The following is an 18,267-nucleotide window of genomic DNA, read 5'->3' on the forward strand; positions in this document are numbered from 1 at the left end:
GACAGGACTTGCGTGGAGAAGTCGGCTCTATTCAATATAACTAAGTAAAGGACGCCCCAAGTAGTCGCTGATGCACCAGCATAAATCCTCCAAGGTACAATATTGCCTTAGTAAAGTTAGCTTTACCTCTCTGGTTGTAGAGAGCTAAAACACAATGTAATGCACAAGATTTTGCTCCTTGTTTACCATTGAACACATTCAGGATGATAGAAAGAAGGTTCAGATGCAGCAAATTCTGGCTCAAGGAAGATCTATCTAACCACCGTGCTTCAAATGCAGCACAGGGCAGACATAGCAAATGTGAAAGCAGTCCCTACAGCAATGTAAAAACAGCGAGCAGACACCATGACAACTTTAGTTGAGATTTATTTCACATTTTTTTGCTACATTCCTCTTTACTCAAATCTAGGGAGCGTAGGTGGGTCAGTCGTCTTAGAAATACTTTATATTCAACTTCATATCAATATGTGCTACAAGTAAAAGTGATCTTGGAGTGGGTAGTACAATAAGCTTTTAATCTGTTCAGTCATGTCCGAGGCAACAAATTTGCTTTAAAAAGATTCAATGTAAAAAACACAAACACATATACAATGAAAAACTTTACAGGTCATCACTCAGAGGAATATTATGATCCAATTAAATAATTCCCAAGGTAGCACATGGGGGTTAGTAGTTCATACTCCCCAATGAGGCAAATGGTGTGACATAATAATTTACTAAATTATTTTCTGTACTGCTTATAGAATGGTATTTGATGTAAAATTTTGATGATACTAATGTCAACTATATTTTATGGCATAATCCAATAAAATAACTTCCATTAAAGAAAAAAAAAAAAAACACTTCATTTGTATCACAATATTCAACATCATGTTAATTGTAAAAAAAAAAAAGATGCTTTGTTGAAACTAACTGTTTATGACAACTGAGACATTCCGTACTGTAAGCAACACATTAGTGACCTTTTTACAGCGAGGGATAAAAACAGACTTAGCCAATTTGCCAGTGAGACAACAAAATCAAGTCACTGGTGACAAGCTATGCAACATACTACATAAGCGATAAAAGCCTTTTTTAATTTATATGGGTATAATAGAAATCATATTCAACCTAATGTAGGCTCCAAGTTTTAAAACAAACTTTGTTTGGGGATCCAGCGTATATAAGTCCTTTTTAAATTGGTTTATGGGGGCTAGACAATCTCAAATGTCCTTGCAATCTCACACTTATCAAATGTCTTGTATCTTCTTATGGCAAAAATCTCCTGTTGCACCTCTTTTTTTATTCTCTAGATGGTTCTCAAGTTTAAGAAAACAAAAACATCAACAAGGAAACGAAGAAAAACAGAGTCCACAGAGCTCTGCAGCATGGAGTATTTGGCTGCCACAGAAAAGTCTAGCACCTCCTACTGCGCGGGAGGATTCTAGTCCAGCTGCTCTTGCTTTATCCTGTTTGAATTGGTTCCTCGCTGACCTGTCCTCCTCAGTTCCCTCCTCAGGACGTACTCGCTGAATTGGGATGAGTCCACGCCTCCGCCGCAGGAGCCGGCAATCTCGAAGCCACGTTGTTGGAGACGCTCTAGAACCTTAAAAAGATGGAAGAAGAAAGAGGGAGATGTCACTAACAACACAGGACATGAGTTATGGAAGGAAAAAGCATCATTAGCTCCCTTTATAAGCAGTCCAGTGATAGATAGCTCTTACCCATCTATCTTTGATGGTCACTGTCAACCTTGTAATCCAGATGCCAGATCAATTATTTGGTGGAGCTCTACAAATCCTCATAAACATTCATGTAACCTCTAACCTCTTGTTCATTACTGCAAAACTGGATAGCATAGAATAATCTGACACTCCTCCACTTCTGTGCTGCAGAGTTAGTGCTAAGTCTAGCATTGGAAACAGCTCTGGGAGTGAGCTGCAGCGACATACGGCCTGTGACGGGAATTTGGATGAGACTTCCACAAAACCAAGAGCCTCTCATTTTGCCTCATGCCTCATTTTCATTGTTTTCTGGTGTATATATGTGTTTGTCTGTGTGTCTCTGTGTGTGTGTAGCTGTTCCTGATCTCGCAGCCTTGCAGACATCTACAGACGTGTCCGAGGGGGCTGTAGGATCGCATTCCATCGAAGAGGCCCCAGGGAGCAGTGAGGCTTTCTCTCTGCCACTTGGCTCAGTGTGGGCTGCTCAGCAAAACCCCCTCTCCCCATTTCTCCCCCAGCCCCAGGCCCAAGCCTCCGCCAAAACTACAAAGGTCCCCCTACTGCTGGCAGCTCTCTATGCCCCCCTTCTTTCTCTCAAAACCCCCGCCCTGCCTCCATTAGCCGCAGATACAGCATCCACCGCCGGCGTGCTTTAATAACCAAACAGGATTATGGGCCCCGCCTGGGGACAACCTGCCAGGGAGCATGCTCACTCTCTTGCTCGCTCTCCACGACTCACACACTTCAGAGACGGGTTTGTTTGTGTGTTTTTGGGAAGGAGATGGAGATTTGACTTCCTCAGATGGAGGCACAGTCCAAATCATTGTGAAATCTTTTTAAATATGCCTCTCCTCCATCTTTTATTGATGCATATCTGAGGATTTTACCATCAATGAATTAGTAGAATATCTATATATAATTATAGAAATACAATATTGCCAAATGCATGCTGAATATAAAAGATGAATTTACATTTTTCTGAATGTAGAAGCTTTGATTTTACAGTCCTGGTTTAGTCTGGCCCAGAACCCAAAGGATATAATAATATTAAATCCTTTCTATACAGTGTCAAGAGTACACTGGCCTTCAAAGAAACGTGGATAATGAAAGACTTCAAGTTATGGTTCTGCTCCTCTACATATCACAACTTTCCCAACACCTTAAAAATGTTACGGCAAGACCAGTTTTCTAACTTTGCTTTATTTTGGTGTAGATGTACCTGAGAATTACTGGTATTCCTCTGTTTATGCATCTGGATTCTTATGGATCTGTGCAACTCTTCCTTTGAACTATTCTGTAAGAAATCTTACTAAAAATGTGTCCCGCTGATTTGTTTCTTGGATGTTCCTAACAAAAAATATATGGAGTTGCTTGGCTTGATTTTGATTTTAAATTGAGCATTGATCCAACAACCCCCTCAGACACTCAGGGGCATCATCTCATCTTATGTCTACTTAAGTGTTTCACTGCATCCTGAATTGCCTACTTCCTCTTGCTGTCAGCCAGTTTCCCCCCAAGTTTGCACATTCATGTGACTCTCCACCATGATTTAAGATGCCCAATATTCCTTCACTTGATGGGATGAAGTCTACAATGAGCCACTTTAAGATTCAATTTTAGCAGGTTGGCACCGATGTCTGCTTAAGATTGAAAGTTTAAAACACCCAGAATGACTTAAGGATTTACTTGTAACTGTTTTTCAATGAACACAGAAGGCAATATTGGAAAAGATGTGAGGACCACATTATAAGTGTTGCAAAAGGATACATAAGAAAAAACTACTGTAGCTGACTACTCACCAGCTCCAGAGCCAAAGTCAAAATCATTATTCCAGTCAGATCACAGAAAAGTAAAGATGGTGGTAGACTTGCGTAATGATGGCTTACTAAACTGATGCTTTGATGAACTCATCAAAGAACTTATTTTTCTGCAAGGCTGTTCTTGTGATTCGATTAGATTAAAAAAGATAAGACTTTGCAATCAGACATAAGTACAATTTGAAAAGTCTACAGTATAACAGCAGATGAAAAGAAGCTGAATGAACAGATCATCACCTCAGTTCCTTGGGCTTACAACTGAATGAAAAAAAAACATAGAAAAAAACACCACTTTATCCAACCTTTGAGTGTTTATACTTGAGGAATAAACCGCTCAGTATAAATGACCAAACACGCACAGCAGCCAAAATCTCCTATTACCTGGACAGAGTTGAGGTGGCAGTACCCATTGAGCGGGAAGCGGATGACGTGCGTGGAATCATGGTTCCAGCCAGCATTGACAGAGTTGCACATGACGTCACCGATCTCCGGAAACACGTCTTCGATCAGAGCCTTGTCACCGCTGAGTGTGATTCTCTCGCCCAGGTCAGGCGCAACACGCACCACCAAGCACTCGCATGGGCGTGACACCCGGCCCAGCTCCTGGTCCTGGCGCCAGCGCTCCAGCTCTGCAAGCATGGGCTGCAGCTGGAAGTACCGTGCTTCCTCGTACAGCAGACTGTAGTCCTGGAAGAGTGGAAAGAAATGTGGAAAATACTGTCTCTTTAACATGTTGCCTGATATTGTGGTTCTGTTTAGGTTCATTTTTACTGTACCAGGTCAACTATAATCAAATCTCATCAGTAGCAAATGTTTTTAAGGAACAGGTTTGGGGCTTCTTGGTGACTTAGAGGTTATCTCTCCCCCATTTCCTGCCAGCCTCTATACTGTCTCTTGTCTACTAACTAATAACTCAAAAATGTATAAAATTTCAAAACTACAGTGATAATAGTATGCTGGCCCTTGAGATAAACACTGGAATGATTACAGAAACATGGACATAATTTAAGGTTGTATCAATTAATATTTAATCAATATATGATAATAAATATTTAGAATGATTTTGTCAACAAAAAAAATCCCAGAAGCTTCTTCAAACGTTCCAACGATAACATTTTTATCAAGATAGATATCAAGGTAGGCTGCACTGAACTGGAGGCTGCTGGCTAAATGCAGCATGCAGTACATGTTGCTATGCCACAGAACAAAATAACCAGAAACAGACTTAACCTAATCATTTTAAGGTTGTGATTTTCTTTCTAATGTGCATGCAAACCAAAAATAAAAGCATTTTGAAACCACTGTTCAACATGAACAAGCAATACACCCAAGCCAAGACACTATTCAGCAAATATTACAAAAGATACCGAGTGGAACAGATGTGGTGCGACATGTAACACAGGGCTGCGTGGGGCCGAGGAGGAGATCTTTTACCCGCAGGACTGCAGGGCCTAAAATCGCACCACATTCAAGTTTTCTCATGCTCCCCTCACAAATATACCCAATGTGAATGTGACCTCAGCCTGAACTTGAGTCTGTCTTTTGTCTTTGCTTATTTTAGCTGACATACTTTCCACTGATTGAGTCACACTGCGGACAGTCCATCAGATAATGTGGTTATTTGTTTTCTCCCAGGGCAAGCTAGGTAATTACTGACCAAATGACACATAAGAGTAAAAAAGAAGGAATGCTAATGTGTCACATACAGTGAGACGCACCGTGGATGGAGATCGATGGCATGAGATCATAGAGCCATGGGGAAATCTAGCACATGCTAAGTGGTCATGGGCGCCACAGATGCAAGCTTATCGCTTCCCTTACATATCTCAAAGAATCTTTGGTTGCTAAAAGCCAGAGGGGACCACACTGCATCCCATGATGAATAAATGTATCAGGATTGAGCTTTGTTTGGAAGAGCCCTGATATTTTGTCTCCAGCACGGGAACCTTTTTCAGCAATTCAAGGAGCACCAGTGACCAAAGTCATTCCATGTCCTTAGCATTCATTGTGTGTGCTAAGTTGTTGGATTGCTGACTGGCTGATGGGAATTTACAGTTTCTAGGATGGACATCCACTTACTTTGAAGTCATCTGGGATGAGGAGCTTGGACGTCCTGAGGAAGTTGAGGATGTAGCGGAACATGTGTCCATCCCTGTCAATGAAGTAGTGCTGCTTCAGGCTGTCCAGGACTATAGGCTCTGTGCCATCAAAGAGACGACCAATTCTACCCACAGAGGCGGGAGGGGTGGCAGGTTAGGCAGAAAGGGAGGGAGGGAAGGAGGGAGAGGGACAACATGTCAACATTAACAAAAGTTCATAGTATTAGTCTATGTAAAACACAATGTCTTCAGTACTACTCTGGAGATTATCCCAGCACCTTGTGGGAGAGAAGGGATGGGAAGAAAAAAGGAAGAGAGTCAAAAATGATACGGTGACGCAAGAGCATGTGCAAAGGATTGTGAGTCACTCAATTTTCTCAAGCTCTGAAATGTTCTTTCACACCTTAGCACACACATGCACACATCGCATCAACTGGAGGGGAAGAAGGATAGAAAGAAAGACATAGTGAAAGAAAAGACAGACAGGAAGAATAAGGAAGGAATGGATTAAAAACAGAGGTGGTCTGGAGAGGTCAGGGCCAGCTGGTTGTTGGTTGCCCTAGGCAGGGTGCCAGTCACCCTCAGGCCTGGGCTCGGAGCGACAGTGCAGCCTCCCAGCCTCCAGATGGCCCCATGCCCTTTGGCCCTTTACTGCTGCTGTGACATCTGTCAGAATAACCAAGTTGCTTTTGTCTGAGCCCTGCATCCTGCACTTGAAAGCTCTTACAAATTGTTTACCGCTCAAAATAACTGTGGGCTTGATACTTGACATGGAGACATTTTGCGATACCACCTGATAAATCCTAAAGCGACTGATGAAGGAGATATGTGGAGCAGAGGTTTGATAAAAACTCTTCCTACCAAGTGCATCCATGGGATATTTTTGTGATTTGAAGAGATGTGACATTTGACTGTTTAATGTCACAGGATGACATTAAACATAAAACAAGATGGCATTACAACAGTGAGGAGGTTCTGATGCTGACAAACATGTCTGACTTGAACAGAATAAACTCCCCATAACAACACAGAATCGTTCACAATTTCACTTCCTGTTCCACGAAACGCAAACATTCACTAGAGGCCAAAAATACAAACTTTATCCCCCTTAACACACTTCAACTACACCAGCATGGTAGAGCAGACTCACCGGGATTCTGGGAATTTTGTTAAGGTGGCCAGACTGCTGGTGTACATGTGTCCGCCCACATCGATGTGCACAGGGGCGTTGGACTTGGTGAGCTGTGCAGGTGTGGGGATGCCCTGGTTACTCAAGGGAGACACTGGTGACCGTGTGATCATGGGCCTGGACATGCTGGAGCGATTATCCTGTTTCAGACAACACAAGGGAGAAAACATGATGACATGTGTAGGTGAGGTTGATAAGAAGATGCATCGGATTCTGTCTTCCTACTGCAAATCAAAGATGAAAAAAAGACAACGTTACCACAACCACACAGGGGTGTATGAATAGGATTTGGAATATTTAGATTCAGAAATAACACACAAACGTCAAAAAAATCAAAATGTTTCTGTCATGTAACACACTCCACAGTGCAGGAGTGCAAGGGAAGATTTTTCTGTGCAAGTTAGAGCTGCCTGACCTTGACCTGGATGTTGCCACAAAGCACATGCATCCACTCCTGTGGGCCATAATCTCCAAAACCAAATTAATTTGGAGCATCAATCTCACAGTCTTGGAAATGAGCAATAATGACTCTTGATTTGAATACTGTAATAGGATTTGGAGAAACTGTCTCCTGTTAACCTACAAACACCATTAGCAAGACAATTTCTTTTCAGCTCTCAGAAGAAAATTACTTTACCCCCAAAAGTTTCAGAGCTTGAGTGAAGATGGGAGGGAAAAAAAAAGAGACAGTGTCTGGGAGATCTCATTTAGCGAGGATTACTGGATTTAGATGTTACAACCATTTGCTGATTAAAAAAAAAAAAAAAAAAAAAGATTTAACAGTAAATTAAAGTAGGAAAGCAGCAAACAGAGGGCTGTGCGTGCAAGATATTGAAATAACGTGACATACAAGTGCGCACTCTACATTTAAAGACAGCAGGGCAATCTATCCACACACTGCATTCAATAAAAGCTATTCACTTCGCTCCTCCAGCAGAAGTGACAGGTCGACCCCAGTGTTTCTGCGGGCTTTTTTTTGTGTTTGTTTTTCTTTTCTTTTCTCCTCCCAGACAATATCGGACTTTACGCGTTTACCTGCGCCGGCATCACTGTGGTTGGAGATGAAGTCACCGAATGGTCATTTTGCTTGAGAGACGCTGCGGGAACAGGCTCTCCCCTGACTGCGAACATCAGCGAGGGCTCCCTGCACTCCGCCGCTCGGATCGGGAGCCGTTTGAGGGAAGCGTGCACGGACTCATCCGCAGAACTGATTGGACGCGGTCGCTTCCTCGCTTTCTGATGCGTTAAGTCCATGATATCCGTTTCGTCCATTACCGCGCAGACTTTTCTTTTCTTTTCTTTTCTTTTTTTTTTTAAAGGTTAACAGTCTCTTTTTTTTTCCCCCCCCCCCCAACAACACCTACAAAAAACGTGGAGAGGCGGTTACAGCGAACACACCGGGGGAAGAGCGGCGCCGTGGCTGTCACACGGAGCGGCGTCTTTGCAATGGCTGGGAGAAGTCAAAGCCCCCGACAACATTAGCATTGTAGCGCCCGCGGCTCTTTTGGGCTGTCGCTGTTTCAGTGGCAGGTATGTGTGTCGCATTTTCAGAATAAAACTAACGCTGCTTGACAAAACGTGGTCGTCTGGTTTATGCGAGTCGGGTCAACGCGCACATCTGGACCTTCCACAACTGCCCCTTGCCCCCCCCCCCCCCCCCCCCCCCTCTTTTTTTTTCTTTTTTGGAGCCGTGTTTTCTGTTCGCCGTTACACTTCTCCTGATGTTGCAGTCCCATTGTTCAGCAGCTCCAATCCTCCTCCAACACAACAGTCCAACAAAGTCACAAAGTTCAGCCAGTGAGAAAACCAAAACGGTGGCCATAACCCACTCCAGCACCTGAACAATAATGCCCCTTATATCCTCCACCCACAAACACACACACACACACAATCATAAGCCACCTGACTGATCATCATCTATCCAATCACACAAAGTATCAGATCACATCCCTCCAAAACATCTGTCCCTCAGAGAGGACACCTTGATGGGTTTCTCATTGGCTTTATGCTTCACAAAGGTCAGAGGTACTGTATAATAACCAATGACCACATCAGCACAGTAAAACCACCACACTAATGACATCATGGAGTGTAAAAACCAGACCACAACATGTCCAATTGCTGTTAAAAGTACTGCCACAGCACTCTCCTGGGCTGTTTTTCATAGAAAATGCAAGGAATCCACAATTTTTAATAACATTCAGATTAAAATTAATTAGTTCAACCACTGGCCTTAAAACATCCACATTCCCGCTTCTCATTGGCAGTGTGAGTTTCACACCTAGATACCCAATTAGCAATTAAGCTTGCCTTTGAGTGTAGGCCTCCAATGCGGTGTGTGATCCTGGTCTGATTTGCATGCCGCTTGTGCACGCGCTGATAAGCGCAGGCAGCAGCCATACATAGTTTTAAAATTCAACTCCAGAATCCCTCGCAGAAGGCAAAGGGGCCTGCAGGGCAAAAGAGAGAGAAATCACATGGCTGCTCTTCAAAAGGGGACCTGTGTAAGGCAGCCGGCAAAGTGCGTGGGATCACACTCAGAATGCAGGTAATTTGTTCCCTGACTAATTTGTGGAGATGGTGGTGTGTGTGCGTGTGTGTCTGTGTGTGTGAGTGAGTGAGTGTGAGAGTGAGTGTGTGCCTGTGGAGAGTAAGTTCTGAAAACAGCTTGGTGGAATTGGATTTCCTCAAAGCCTTGTCATCGCAAAGGTGGATTGAGTGTAAAATCTGTAAGGCATTATGGAAAATTGCAGGGGAGAGAGAAGAGAGAGTGAAAGAGAACGGGTGGTTGGGTGGGTGGGAGGTGGAGGGGGGTGGCAGGTTGTGGGATTGTGCACTTATATCACAAAATCATTTAGAGTGAAACTAAAGGTAAAGTGTTGGAGTAACGTCCACGTCAGATTGCTGCCTTTTACGCTTGTATCTCAAGGACAGTTCAAAGGTCACTGCATCATCAGAACCCATAAGTAAGCGGGTGAATGTGGGACTGATCAATGATGCTCATGTATCAGCCATCAGATGTGCGACTGCAGACCCTCTGCACCAACTCTTTTTTCCTACCTGTTGCCATTTTGAATTTGGCACACAGCTAGAAAAGTCTCCCATGTGATAGTGTTTGTGGACGTCTTCCCAAAGTTTTCAGCCTGTGTGAAACAAGGCAAAATGTAGCCTGTGCGTCTACGGCTTTTGCTCCTGTACTCAGTTTGTGTAATCTTGTTGCACCACTGTATGCACAAACAAATCTAAAACAGACACAGAGCAGCAAAGCATGGAGAACATGCTTCCTCCAGTTACTCCTGTTGTTTCCCACCAGTGGTCTTTCAGTGACAGGCCCATTATGCAAAATCATCATTTTCTTCCTTTATATTTTAAGAAACGAACACTATAGCTCTTGTTCAGTGTCTCATACAATGTGGGGTATTACCCATTCATGCTCCCAAAACATGGGAGGCAACTATCTGTCTGCCATTGCAATAATCAAAGGGCCTGTTAGGATCAGCATATACAACAAACTAGCTTTCAATTTTCCATCCCACAATGCAGCGCTTCAGTGTTTCGACATATCGCACAAGACACAATTAGCATTTCAGATCAGAGCATTAACATTCAGTTTGAGGCAGGCAGACTGGTATTTACATAATCTGGATGGGTTGTCTCTGCTTTGGTGCCCACGGCCATTTGTTTCAAATGTCCACACACAGACAACCACAGACTTTGGGCTAACTTCAGTCACTGCAAAAAAAAAAAAACAGGTAGCGAGACTGTCATAAGAAAAAGGCCTGGGTAAATAATATAGGTTAGTGGTCCGGTCAGGTGTGTGTATATTGCATTTTAGAAATGGGCATTAGTCATTATAAGGGGCAAACTATTGCAACACTTTGCAATAGTTTGATAATGTAATTGTTTAAACTTCCAGTAAAACTCATGTTTTCTCTCCTCACTCTGTCACAACATCTTGACATACAGTGTTTCCTGAATTTTGGCAATAATGCTGTTTTTTGTGTGTTTAAAAATGCATGTATTTCAGAGATATGTATGTCATTGTCTGTGGTTTGCATCATGTCATACACACAGCTTAAAGCTGGCTGTATTTCTTAAAAGTATATTTCTCAGTAACAGCAGTCGCCTGCAAAGTTTGGGGTGACAAATGCATAAATGTGTTGAGTGTAAAGAAAAAAAAAAAAAAACTTTGGCATTAAGTGAAAAGATGGCGAGGTTGCCTGGAAGAAAAAAAAAAGTTACCAGTGTAAATGAACTATGTTGGGCTGCTCCTTAGAGTGAAAACATAATATTGGGATAAAACCCATTTTATCTCTGGAAAGCGGAGGTGGCACATAAGAGAAATAATCATTTGCGGTGCATTGGGATCAAAGTGATTCAATCTGTGTCTGAGAATCCACAGAGTCAACAATGCTACAGATCCTGAGCCACTCTGTTAATAATGAATGAAAGACAATCTGAATCTGCACAGTCTCAAATTTTACAAGCAAGGTACATCTCACAGAAGTACCCCAGTATTTACCAAACACAAGTACATAATTATTCCCTGAGTTTTATCACAAGTAGGGCTACTATAGCTCTTTGTGGAGTTATTGTAGCAGTGACATCACAGATAAGGAAGTGTGATGAGCACTGTGTTGCTGCAGGCTGTTGGAGACGGTGGTGCATGTTCACTGGCACAGACTGAACTGTCCCAGGGCACAGGAGTGGCAGAGCCACAATATGAAATATAATAACAACATTCTTATCCCAGGAGTTCGAATATAGCCAAGCACCTCTACCTTAGAGCTGATGATGTATTCTGACAAGTGTAATGTAGACTAACCGATTTGCCTTATAAATATTTGTCTTTAACCAAGATCAGTCTGTTTGTTAAATGTATTTTTAATGGGAAACAGATGCAGCAGATACAGATGCTGTACATACAGTAAAGTGGTGTGGTTTTGTTATTACAGCGCCATCAAGTGATCGGTCCTGACACGCCAACATCTCAGTCTCACTCTGTTTATCCATGTGTCCTCTGAAACTGGTGAAACCGACCACAGGCTATCCTCGCAGGTGACCTGAAGTCAGTGGATTTTATTTATGATCTCACGTTTAATAAACGTCATCTGAAGTCTGATCATCTCTGTAGTGCAGTCAGAAATGTTTAATCAACCAATTACACAATCTAGTTTTTTGTTTTTACATTTTAAAAGTCCAAACTTTATAAAGAGAAGTGCGTGTTTGTCTTCACAATTCATGGTCACATAGGTAAACCAGGTCAAGATTATTACTTAGTCAACTATATTTGCCGATTCGCATCCGGACCTTGGAGTTGATTACGCACGGCGCGGTCAGAGAGCCAAGAGAGGAAAAGAGAGGACACAATTCAATCCTATTTATGTGTTCGTTTACATAAATATGATTCTCTTAACACGGCCACGGCTCTTATTAAAGGCTGCTTCACAGATTCTGCACTGACGTGTGTAAAAGGTACATCCTGTCTTACAGAATAAGAAAAAAAAGCCTGCGGCAAAATTACTCCACAATGGCGTCTTTCATTAGACGATCTGGGGCAGCCAGGAAGCAGTACTGTTTCATGACAAAACTGACTTCGAAAAAAAAAAAATCATAATGGAAACGACAAATGCGGGTTTGAGTAAGTTATGAACAAGTTATACAGCAACAGCGACACGGAGACGGCGATGTGTTCGGAGCTGAAACGCGCCAGGAGCGAATTCACACGGTGGATAAGTAAGAGTGTTTGCTCGACAAGATCGCAGTCTAATCCGCTGCTGTTTAGACGAGATGTGCCACAGCCTTGTATATTGTAGTCACACGCATACATTTGTACAGTTACCAAGGAACAATAGCCAGGAAGTGGTTAAATATTTTTTAAGAACTGTACCACTCGAATCGCTTGGCACATGCGTAAAAGCTGCTGCGCCTCAATGTCCCAGTCCATCCAGCCTCGGAAATAATAGCAAACCAAATAAATCTCCGCTTACCTGAAACATAGAGCGGCATAAAGTAGCTTTTTGTGCACCTTTTCCCTCCGATTTGGCCCACGATCTGCTTCTCTTCCTACACCAGTGAGAAATGCAATAGCTTGGCTAAGGTAGACAGAACAAAATACAGAGAATACTTGCTCCAGGGCTCCGAAACCCCTCAAGGCAAAGATCAGGATACAATTAGCTCATGTCTCTGCCCCAGTCTAAACCAATCTGCAGAATAAAACTGCGAGCAAAGGGATCACAGCAGCAGCGCCTCAGTCTTTGTTGAGTTTATGTTTTTATAAAATCAAATAAAGAAATCTTTTTTTTTTCTGCATTTACAACACCCTCACTCCTCCTGCCTCCAACTTGCCTATTGCCTCCCTCTCGCAGAGAAGCTGATTTTAATCGTTATGATTAGTTTTGATGTAACGTTCCCTCGGGCGATTTCTACAAATGGATGGAGTGTTTCTTTGCCAGGGAGGAAAAGCAGCAGATGATGATAATTATATAGATTGTTGGTGAAGCTTTTTTGATTCCCCCCCCCTTCCACCTCTCAAACATCTAACCTATCTAAGTCTGTGTCTTTTCTTCCTAACACATGCCATACACTCTGCATGTGCATTAGACAACTTGTTGATTAGCCTGGAATCAACTTATTAAATTAATGGAATGTGGTTAATGAAATTCTCACTCTGTAGTTTCTCCTTTGTAATCTTTTCAGTCTCTTTTCCTCCCTTTGGACAACCTCCAAATGACGTAGTTGTATAAATAAGCACTTGCAGCTTGCCTTGCCCCAATCAAGTCTGAATCAGTGCCTGAGGGTGATGTCGAGCTCATTTCAAATGTTCAACCATGCATGATTTCAGGAAGATTGAGGCACTTCTGAGGCTTTTAGAATTACTTGGGGGATGCGGACAGTAAAGGAATGACTTGTTTAAAGACATTCCTGTTGTGAAATCCCTTCATGTGAACATGCATAATTATTCTGTCTAGAGTCGAGAGTACTATTTTGTGCCCATCTGGACACAGAACTGACACAGTCATTTATTGATATTCTCAACAGTTATCCCCATGCCATATATAATAGAATAAGGCTGAAGTATCCACTCTTGCCCCCCCTACTGTTCAGAGCATCTACTTTTTTTTTTTTTTTTTTTAACAGCAGCTATGAAAGCAAATCAGTATGTTATTGTAACATAACCCATCATAAGAACAGAGAAAACATCCATTTGAAACAAATATTTACAAACAGGCTGAGGATTGAAATGTTCATCCAGGGAGAAAACTGAATCCAAATTTGTTCTGAAGCAACAGTGGAATAAGAAATCCACGTCGAGGGACTGGTGACTGATGGATGCAAGCGTACAAACAAAAGCATTTTCCACTCCTCTTCATCAAACGATTTCCCTTCTCACAGCATCTTTGTGTAGATGATAAACAGAATTGCTCTTGAGGAAGGGCCAGCTATCCCTTATCCCCATCCAATCCAGGGATCATTAAACTTTCCACTTTTTGACCAGTATGTCCCACAGGAAAACAAACACAGGATTAAAGTGTCACCATGAAGTTATTTGCCCCAGAGGTTACCGCCCGGCACACACAATACACTTAGCCTTGGCGACCAAGGATACACACACTCACACACACATTTTTAATGCCATTAATCTGACAAACTGTAGTGAGTGGAGAACACCTCAGGCCTTAAAATCCCATACGTTATCCATTTTCCACACAAATGGAGCCAATTCCCAATGGGATCCTCTCACTTTAGTATTTTCAAATATGCATCAGATGAAGTTGAACCTAAACAGTGGAGATCTTTGAATGCATGTGCTGCTCTGTGCCAAAAGGAAAAAAAAAAAAAGAAAAGAAAAACTGAAGAAAAAAACAAAGTCATTGTTCTAATGCTGCTGTGGAGGGGTAGTATTTTCCTTGGATCTAACTTCTACAGCAGCAACAGCAGGCAAGCGCTGGCTGGCTGCGCCATATTTTGGTGGACAAATTATCCAGATTGGTTGCAGATGTGCATTTGCCCCAAACAGAGACTGCCTAGCCTGAATGACATCATAGGGTTATAAATGCATACACGGGAGAAAGGAGAGAGGAACCCTGGAAAACTTTTTTGGCTTGTAGGAATGTTGTGAAACAGCCTGCAGAAGAATATATACATATACACACACACACACACACACACACACACATATATATATATATATATATATATATATGTATATATGAGAAGTAGTTTGGTTATCAATCCTTTCTGTCGCAACTTCAACACTGAAAGCATGGCCATCTAAGTTCTGAAGGAATGAAAAGATAAGTTAAATTCATAAACCATGAAACACACCTTTTCTCAAGTCAATACACACTTTTCCAGCTACTGCCTAACTTGGCTAGTGGCTTATGGTGACTCATGTTGGCAAACTTTAAAGAAATATTGATGTAACGGTTATCACCAAGTCAGTTTGCTCTTAATATCTCTTTTTTTTCTCTTGTGTTATTGTTACACTATATTTAAACATTTGCCATTATCCAGTAGACATTGGTGGCCCAAAGTGACTGCTGTTTATCAAAAGTTACATAGTTCCGTTTTAAAGCTGGACTTTGACCCCATTTTAACACTGAAGGAAGGAAGGCTGTGTATAATCATTATTAATGAACAATAAAACAGTCTAGACCTTTTATTGGCATTTGAATGTATATTTTGTTAAACAGGAATAACGATACTGCTTTTCTCAAAACACCTTTCTAAGCTCGATTTCTAGTGTTCTATACTAATACTAATACTATTGAAGTAGCTAAACAATGCAAACAACCATTGCAGCTACTGAATGACATTAGGGTACCTGGTCTTTCCAAGCCAGTCTGGACTGAGAGAGATGTTGGCTTAGCCTCAGACCATATTAATAACTGCTGCTATACTCGCCACACCCGTCTAATGGCCTGTGGTTATGTAATGGAGTGGGATGGATAAGGGAAAGTGCTGAAGCTGCTCCAGAGCCTGACTCAATCTGCCCTGCAGGGTTGCACAGTTTTAGGCCAGAACTGTTCATCAAATATTATCTTTTGCACAATAGAATTTAGCTTTGGAGAATTTCTCTGTTGCTACAGTGAAGAACAAGTCATACCATCAGGTATGGCCCTGGAAGGTTAAACATTAACAATGGTAATTTAATGACACAGGAGCTCTCTAGTTCAGTTAGCAATGGCAAACAGTAAAAACCAACAAGCCTGGGTATCGTGTCGTTATTCATACCTTTTTCCAGAAACTTCCAATATGCAAACTCTGCAGAGTTTGCATATTCTCTCGTGCCTCGACAATGGAGTTATTTCAGTTTATTTCACTTTGTTCTAGCACACATGACAGAGTCAATTCTCTCAGTTTGTGATTTGACAAAATGGAAAAACAAGATTTTATATTGACAAGTCACTTTTTGTGTGAAAAGACAAGGGTCCCTGCTGTATGGTATCACTTGTAACCCTGCTTGTTGGTTTCCCTTTCAGCCCCAAATGCACCCATCCCACCCACAGTGGACAGAGGAGTGACACTACTGAGAGGGGAAGAGAGACAAGAGGAGGGGGCTGCTTGGGTAATGCTGGGAGGCTCTAATAAAATGTAATCCTATTATATGGTTCCCACTAGAGGGCAACAATAATAAAGGTTTCCCTAATAACACGAGCAGACCAAACCCAAATGGAAAACAGCTCCTCCGGTCAAGTCCCACACTTGCACATATATCCTCTCATTAACCCAATTGCTGTTGGGCCACATTACACCGACAGGCCTTCGAGATTTAGCCGTGATGGCGAGGCAAGAGTTAAGTCAAACAAATGTGTTTCATCAAACTGCAGTTTGGGCTGCTCTGCATAAAGGAATTGAAGGGAGGAGGAGGAGTGAGGGAATGTGTGCGGGTGGGAAGTTGGAAGCAGAGCCCCGAGGAAACCAATCAGAACTTCTCCACCCTCCCTTCCTGTGTCAAAGCCACCGGGGTCTCAGGTGTGTGTTACATGAGCTAATACCTTCCAAACTTGATTGTTTGTGTTGGAGTAATCAGAGTTTTGTAAATTACCATTTTGGAAATGATAGTCCTATCATTGGTAAACAAAATCACAATATAGTAGAGGAACACCACAAACTAGAAATCACACGATAAGACTTGATAGCTTAGTAAACCTCCAAAATGATTATGAACTTTAATACTTCCTCGTGGGCCCAATGAAATGAAATATTTCTTAGTTGTAAAGTTACAAAAAGCTGGAATTTCATCAGACCAGCTTCTTTACAAACAAACTCTTTGCACAGAAACAGTGGAAGTGACTTTTGTTGACTAATATTAGCGAGGAATGGCAATCTCTCTGCTGGCAAACGACGTAAACACAAACTCATATTTATATGATTTGATAATGTAATGAATGAGTTATTCCGTTTCTTAGCTTTCTCACATAAATGCAGTAAAATATTTATCAAAAGTGACAAGGTGAGTGAGAATATCAATCATATTCTCAAGACAGCTTGAGTTATTAAGTGAGCCAATGTAACAGTATTACAAAACCCAGAATAATAAAGTTATTTATCTCTCTCTCTGCATGTGTGTATGTGCGCGTACAAGGGGCTGTGTGTGTATATGTGTGTGTCTGTGTTTCTGACAGCATCAGACACAGAGAGAGAGAGAGAGGGAGAGAGAGAGAGAGTGTCGCATGCCTTCCTGTTCCTGTACCACCCTCCAACCCCAGAGCCGCAGACTCAAGGCAGTTTCCAGAATCAAACAATTTCACGCAGCTACTGGAGGAGGAAATGAACTGAGCCCAGAGCAATAATAAAATTATACAAATGTTATTACAGACTCGCCTGCTACTGTCCTACTTTAATTCAAATTTGGGCACTCCAGGCGGTGCTGGTGGCAGAGACCTTCCTGAATAAATCAACATTAGCTTACGTCTAAATTATTAAGGAAGTGGGAGACTTTCTTGTTTATAGTATGAATTATTAAACAAGTGTTTAACGCTGTTTTTCTTCATGAATCCCCAAATATTAATTGCTAATGATCTTTAAGGTGTGTGTTTTATCTTTTGCCCCTTCTGTTGTATGCTGGGAATTGAGAATCTGAGTTTTCAAGTTGCCAGAAATCTGTCTGCTCTCATTTAGATAAGCATAAGATGCACTTTGAGATATACTGTGCTGGGATCTGTATGATGTGCAAATGAAGCCCTGGCTATAACAATATTCCCATCATATAGCCATTGTTGGTGTGTGCAATGTATGTGATTTTAAATTAATGAATTATGGAGACAGCCACTGTGTAGGCTATCCATGCATTATTTGTTTTCTGCTCGACATCTTGCTGATAAGCCATTCAAAGATGTTAACAGACAAACAGCTGAAAAAAGTGATGGTCTATTATTTGTCGTCACTTTTTATTTGCTTTTTGTAAATTGAGGTGTCTGCAGCAATCTTTAGGAAGTTGGTCAACACACAGA

At 41.8% G+C, this 18,267-nt stretch overlaps 1 protein-coding gene across 2 annotated transcripts; it reads right to left on the reverse strand.

The window, feature by feature from the left end:
- Positions 1 to 348: 348 nt before the first annotated feature.
- Positions 349 to 13,241, reverse strand: kctd1 (potassium channel tetramerization domain containing 1). 2 transcript variants are annotated; one of them, XM_071492183.1, is made up of 5 exons: positions 12,799 to 13,241; positions 6,770 to 6,948; positions 5,600 to 5,744; positions 3,902 to 4,207; positions 349 to 1,585 (listed from the first exon to the last, which is right to left on the reverse strand). In XM_071492183.1, the coding sequence occupies exons 1-5, from the start codon at positions 12,805 to 12,807 to the stop codon at positions 1,424 to 1,426; spliced, it is 801 nt and encodes a 266-aa protein (XP_071348284.1). In that variant the 5' UTR covers positions 12,808 to 13,241; the 3' UTR covers positions 349 to 1,423. The 2 variants fall into 2 exon arrangements, with proteins under 2 accessions (XP_071348284.1, XP_071348283.1); XM_071492182.1 differs by lacking the exon at positions 12,799 to 13,241 and adding an exon at positions 7,844 to 8,638.
- Positions 13,242 to 18,267: the final 5,026 nt, after the last annotated feature.

This window comes from Trachinotus anak, unplaced genomic scaffold (genome assembly GCF_046630095.1).
Source record: "Trachinotus anak isolate AG129_WGS33_773 ecotype Australia unplaced genomic scaffold, CSIRO_AGI_Tana_v1 ptg000012l, whole genome shotgun sequence".
Classification (NCBI taxonomy): domain Eukaryota; kingdom Metazoa; phylum Chordata; class Actinopteri; order Carangiformes; family Carangidae; genus Trachinotus; species Trachinotus anak.

Excerpts from the sequence above, each read along its gene's own strand:
- kctd1 (XM_071492182.1), bottom strand. The coding sequence starts at position 8,080 with ATGGACGAAACGGATATCATGGACTTAACGCATCAGAAAGCGAGGAAG. Across the intron at positions 6,949-7,843 it reads CCACAGTGATGCCGGCGCAG|GATAATCGCTCCAGCATGTC; the intron begins GTAAACGCGTAA and ends TGTCTGAAACAG. Across the intron at positions 5,745-6,769 it reads ACAAAATTCCCAGAATCCCG|AATTGGTCGTCTCTTTGATG; the intron begins GTGAGTCTGCTC and ends CTCTGTGGGTAG.